Genomic DNA, 6,624 nt, shown 5'->3' on the forward strand with positions numbered 1-6,624 from the left:
TTACGAGCGAAATACTTAAGGGAAAATTATGAATGTAGTCTTAAACCCTAGCATAAATACATTTTGAGAAAAATGGCCTGATCGAGCAGATTGAGACACCCTGTATACCACGTTTAACCTGGCTAGGGTGAAGGAAAACTTACAGGGGGATGATCTTCTGAATGGCGAAGTTGTACACGGATGTTTAGATGTTCCCTGGTTTGACCGGACACGCTGGCTTGATTTTCCCGGCGCAAATGTTTTCGTAGTCTTTGGCTAACGTCCGCGCAAATGACCAGTAATGGATGTGGTCGCCGAAATAACGCCGACAGCTGCGATAACAATATGATAAGTATAATTTCTACCAGCTTGAGAACAGTGTGTGTTAGAATTTATAGTCCGGTGTACCTAGTAACAGAGACCATACCACCGGAGGTCTATCATCATAGTGCCCTACGCAAGCGTCCACAAGCCCGGACAGGTGACAAATCCACCATGGGTAGTAGTACCTTACTACTGATGGTCGCACCTTAGACGCAAGCCATTCAATGGAATTAAGAGTGGATGCTGTAGCAACTCCAGCCGACACCCTAGAGTTATACTCTTTGGAGAGAGCTCCTAAAGGGGAACGACGGGCACACAGCGGTCCACATAACCCGGTACAGCTGGCATCGAAGATCCCGGGAAACAGGACCACCGTGCCCTTATACGGAGGCCCGCCGCCTCACAGCAGGCTACCGAAACCGCCGAGGTGGCTAGTTTGCACGGACCCTCTCCGTTAGCCTGAGCCGAAGCTCATGTTCCAGCCCAAACCCGACCGAAGTCGGAGGTGGAGATAGGACCAGCTTGAGAACAGCAGCTCAAAGACCAAGGCTAATCGGATGACAGCCTGGATTTGGATGGTGGTTCCGGGTCTGAATACGCCAGGCTCGCGGTGGCGCAATCGGAGAATTTAACGACTCCGGCATTAGCCACGACGACGTACGTTGCTACGACCAATAAAACGATCGACAGCGATGACATCTTGAATTAATTACTTTCGGGTGAAAAGTAGAATGAATGTAACTGACAATAACGGCGCCATTTTTTTCAAAATTGAACGTGAACGCCCCGGAAATAGACTTCAGCGACGCCAAGTCTGTCCACATTGAACTAAAATTAGCCGTGATTTTCCTATTCACATTATTCGCGCGCTTTTTAAAGCCAGAATAGTGAGTCCTCTTAGATTCTTGGTCCATGTTTTAGTAGATAAATTAGCCCCCTACTCGAAATAGTTCACAGTGTATAGAAATTATCTCCATCAGAACAAGCGAATAGTTTCATTAGGTACACCTTTTGTTCCAAAACAAGCGGAAATATATCGGCCTAATATGATACCGCGGCTTATGATTTGCGGTGGTGCTGTGCTACTGCATCTAAGGGGTCTCTCTTGGCACGCGCGATTTGCATGAGCACTGTAAAATTTGACGTCTTTCGCTATTTAATAGTTCTTTTTATAAAGTAGCGTGGCATTCTTATTTAAATGTGACAGTCACAGTCTCTTACTTTGACAAGTCTACGAGCGCGCGCTGTGGTCGCGAGGGATTTTGGATTTTCTAGCTCGCGGGCAAATAGCTCGTGCGAATAATATACCATTAAAGCTGGGTCTTGTGACGTAAGAACAACATTATAACAAGCTGGGCAAGACACTTTTTACCTCTCCGAGGAGACTATGTAACCTAGGAGGGGTATTACAATCACTGTGTCTGTCTGTGTGTGTGTGTGGGTGGGTGGGTGTGTCTGTCGGTCGGTGAACGCGTTCGCATTTTCGGAGCAAAGTGTAATCGTTGCGTACGCAGTTTCTTAGAATTAGGGAAAAGTTTTTTCCAAAAGCGCCCTCCTTTTGTCATTGGGTGTATTATAATTTTCTTTTGTGAATTATGATTGTACTTGAAGAATATTCGACGGACCGAGTGCTGAGGGTTACGTTAAACGTCTCAACGTCCAAATGGCAGGGTTTCCACCAAATGTTCACGGTATACGTCACAGTACCATTTTGCGATCGCATCGGGCGGGTTTCGAACCCGAGCCCTCCAGCATGACAGCCGAGAGTGCCAGCCCCACGCGGGCGGAGACCGAAATTATGCGATCGAGATTGGAACATGAGAGCCGCCGCCACCGCCACCGCCGCCGCCCCCATTGGCAAGGATTAGCGAACTGCGGAGCGAGGGCAGGCGGATCGAGGCGGGTACGGAAAATATGCGGACAGCTCCAGCTCGCTATTTTGGTTGAGATTCGTTAGACTATCTTTCCGCGAGTAGCTTTTATAGTATTTTAACGTACGCAACCTGCGGGGCGAGGGCAGGCGGGTCAAGGCCGGTAACGAAACACTCTCAGAAGATCCGAAAAAAATAGATAAGGAAAAATATAAAAAAGAGATAAGGGGAAGCGTTTAAAATCACTCTTATAATTTAGTTTAATAACCATCTCAGGTATTTTGAATTAGGTGCGATTAGTTGGTAATCAGGCCCTTAACATTGAGTTAAAATTTTAAAGCTCTAGCAGTGGCGCCGCTACAGGTAGGCTGGGGTAGGCTGAAGCCTATGTTGAGATTCTGAGAGGGCCTGAAAATGACTAAAATAGGGGCCTCAAAATTATGTAGAAAGGGCCTCGTTTAACCTGTTTTTCAGTATTTTTATTTGTTACTTTTTGAAACCGTATTTACTAATTTACTTATGATAAAGATCTTTACCATTTCTATGGAAAAAGTCCTCATTTTTTGGTTCTTATTCATCTTTCTAGCTGTAGGCTATTTAACACAAGCGAGTAGCGATTCGTACCGAGAGAAGGGCTTTGTTTGAGACCCATACCTGTTCAGTGCTGCCGTGCGGCATTCCATTCTAGATAGCTCAAACGAAAAAAGGGGGCACAGCGTGACACCTGTTGATACGTCAGGGAAGAGTCCCCCTTGGGCAGTAGCAGGTGGAGCAGCGTGGCACCAATTTTAACGTTCCTAAAGGCTAAACATTTTTAGAAGTAAGAGTGACAATAACAATAGCGGGGGAGATAGGGTAAAAAAGTTGAGGGGCACTGGTGAGAGGATACAAAAGTAACAGTAGGTCATTTTCTTTCGGACTCGGTTGTGTGCGGTTGCGTCTTAAATATTTAAAAGCTCTTTAAATTTAATAGCTATTTAATATGAGGCGGTTTGAATCGGGAGCGAAAAAGAGACAGAAACAGAAAAAACATGCGCTACTATTGGAAAGCCAGAAAGATGCCATGATTAAGTTTTTGAAGTCGAACAACACCGAAAAACCACAAAATGATGTCCCCATAGATCAAAATGAGCCAAATGAAATTAAAAGCAACGCCGGAGCTAATGATACCAATGAAGACATTTCATGCCAATTTAAAAGAAAAAAAGTGTGCAATTTTAATGCTAGTACCACAAAATGTTCAAATTCTGAGAGTATTGGTAATTTAACTATATTTCAAAGTAACACTGAAATTCACGAATACAACACGGACGTTCATTCATCGGAAACTTCGGAAGCAACAGTTTTCAAATGAAATCAGGACAAAATGATCGATTTCATCACATAAAAGGTGGTCGAGTGTCCAAACAGTAAGAAAACAGATATTAATTGGAATAGTTTCAGTGGGCACAGTACTTTAATTACCGATATAAGCGTAGACAAAGATTGTTTCCCGGTTCAACCAATTTTAAAATCGTATCCTTCAACTCGAAATGGTAATCAAAACCGAAGTTTTTGCTCTACTTGGTTCGACAAGTACAATATGATTGAATATTCCGTTGAAAATGACAAAGTGTACTGTTTTTGTTGTCGACACTTTTTAAGCTCAGAGAGTTCTACTTTCGTCACGGGTTTTTCGGATTGGAAAAACATTAAAAGAAGATTTCAAGAACATTTCGATGCAGAAAAATCAAACCACCAACTTTCGTATGAAAAATATTTACATTATCCAAAATCTAAAAAAAATGGCTCTATTTCCACGCAAATTAATTCTCAACAGAAAGTTGACGTAATACATAGTTTGCACCGAAGGGAGGGGCCTATGGTCTCCAAGGAAACTGGGAGGGCAATCAAAAATTCAAACCATTTCGCGCGTAGCTACTAAATAGGTAGCCATTTTGTTGGTAATCTCGTCAAAGCTACAAAACGTATTAGATTTATGCTTTAAAATTTTAAATGGGCCCTAAACAAAGCCAGATAAGATTCTAAGGCCGGGTTATTTAAATAAAATATCAAATTACGACAGAAATATCTACGAAAAGAAGTTGACAAAGCTTATCAAAGTTAGGCCTTTGCGGTCATCCTTTTTACAATTACCTTCGCTATCGAATAAAATAAACAATTTTCGTTCTCCCTTGGTAATTGAACTACTGGAACAATTTTTAACCAGGCAGATAACCATTTTTAACGTGAAACTAATTTCTTAATCATTTGAAAATAATTAAAATACGCAAACAGACGATTGAAACTGTTAACCCTCCCGTTTTACTAAGAAATCTACACCGGCAAAATGGCGGCATAGAACCGTTCATTCTTGCTCAAATTAAATATTTATTCTTGGTTCTTATATCTATACTTGGAACTGCGTCATTGATGACGTAGGGATGCAAACTATGTATAAGAAACCGCGAGGTCTTATCTGCCCACTTCGAGGTTATATTACTTTGTGCCCAACAGAACATATCTTTAAGCGGACATAGGTGCGGTAACGAGCTAGATAATCGAGGTAACTTTAAAAAAATTTTGAATTTAATTAAACGGAAATGTCCCGATTTAAAATTTAAATGCGATAGCATGCCCAATAATGGAAAATATCTGCACAGCACAATACAAAATGAGCTGATAAATATAGGCGGAAATTTAGTTCGTCAAATGATTGTAACTGAAATAAAAGAATCGGGGGGCATATATTCCGTAATTGCGGATGAAACTAGAGATAATGGCGGAGTAGAACAGCTATGCGTTTGTTTAAGATACACTTCAAAAGCGGGAGAAATTAAAGAGCGATTTTTTGGGTTCGTCGATATGCACCAATTGCATGCCAAAACAATTACTTCGGCCATACTCAGCTTAATAATTGTGTAGCACAGACTTACGATGGAGCGAGCGTTATGTCTGGGATAAATAGTGGGGTTAATATCCGCGTAGAAGAGGCCGTGGGGGGAGAATGCCCGTACATTCATTGTAACGCTCATCGCTTAAACCTTGTTTTGGTCGATTGCTGTAGAAAAATTAAACCAGTTAGGGAATTACTTGGGTTACTTCAGGCTCTGTATAATTTTCAGAGCAATTCGGCTCTTAGAAGCGAGTATTTTCAAAATGCTCAAAAAGATCTGGATTATCAAAAAGTACTTAAAATGCCACAAAGTTGCAATACACGATGGTACAGTAAGAAAAAAGGGCTTAATTATATCAGAAGTAGATACGACGCCGTGTTATTGGCTTTGGAAAATATTATTGAAAATGGGAAGCCTGACGAATCAGCTGAATGCCGCGGTTACCTTTCCCAATTACAAAATTTCAAAATTGTTGTAATATTAGTAGCGCTAGATAATTTTTTGGAAATAACAAATTCGTTATCTGAATATTTACAAAATTCGAAACTAGTCATCACGCAAGCATTAGATATTTGTAAGGCGACTATTAAGAGTTTAGAGGAAATTCGAAATGATGCAAATTTTGTGATTGTATGGAATAGTGCTAAAGAAATAGCTGAAAAAGTATTTATCCCTGTACCGGATGAAAATAGTTCCACATTAATGCCTATCAAAAGAAAAATATCCATGAATAAAAAAATGAAAGACAGTATAGTTCTTAGAAGTTCCGAAGCTAAAACGTTAGGACAGGAACTTAGATCAGCAGTTTTTGAAATAATAGATAGTTTTATAGCTGAAATGAAAAGAAGATTTCTCAAAAATGCTGATTTATACAATTCGCTCTTAGCTGCTGACCCCAATTCACCCAATTTTTTTAACGAAACGGACATTTTAGAGTTTTGTAAGAAGTTCGATAGGTTGAATTTTGACCAAGAATGTCTTAAAGGGCAAATAAAAATAGCCAAGAACTTAATTAAAAAACAGCAATTCGACCAAATTGAGGAGTGTTGCGAGTATTTAGTGTCGTTAGAGGTTGGCTTTCCTGATCTTGTGAAATATTTTAAAATTGTATTAACAATTCCTGTCGCAAATACAACAGGGGAAAGAAGCTTCAGTACTTTAAATAGGCTCAAGACATATTTAAGGTCAACAATGTCCGAAGAAAGGCTTTCTAATTTAGAGAGATATATATATATCGAAGTGGGACTATTGCTATGGACGGATTGTCGTTAAGTGTTGTGTGTTTGTTTGTTTGTTTGTTTGGTGTGGAAAGCAACGACACGGCAGATGGCGCTGCGAAAATAATTTGAAGTTTTGGCGAAACCGGGATTTGAACTCACCGTCAAAAACTCCGAACAATGATGCCTTTACGCTCTCGGCCACTGGAAGCTTCCTAAATTTTGTTCGGAACTTCTACTGTATTCTTGTTAGTTTTGGCGGCGCGGGGGGAGTTGGCTAGTTAAGTTGTCGAAATTCTCATCCGTTTTTACGCCTTATTTTACGTATATTTTCCGAAATTTAAGGTCAAGTGAACC

General features: G+C 40.6%; 1 protein-coding gene across 1 annotated transcript; it reads left to right on the forward strand.

Moving 5' to 3' along the window:
* The first annotated feature begins 5,077 nt into the window (after nucleotides 1–5,077).
* LOC149946466 (zinc finger MYM-type protein 1-like) lies at nucleotides 5,078–6,322 on the forward strand. The gene has a single exon (XM_090170771.1). The coding sequence runs from the start codon at nucleotides 5,105–5,107 to the stop codon at nucleotides 6,320–6,322; it is 1,218 nt and encodes a 405-aa protein (XP_090026897.1). The 5' UTR covers nucleotides 5,078–5,104.
* The last annotated feature ends 302 nt before the right edge of the window (nucleotides 6,323–6,624 follow it).

Source organism: Leiobunum rupestre, chromosome 4 (assembly GCF_980474605.1).
Source record: "Leiobunum rupestre chromosome 4, qqLeiRupe1.1.hap1, whole genome shotgun sequence".
Lineage (NCBI taxonomy): Eukaryota > Metazoa > Arthropoda > Arachnida > Opiliones > Sclerosomatidae > Leiobunum > Leiobunum rupestre.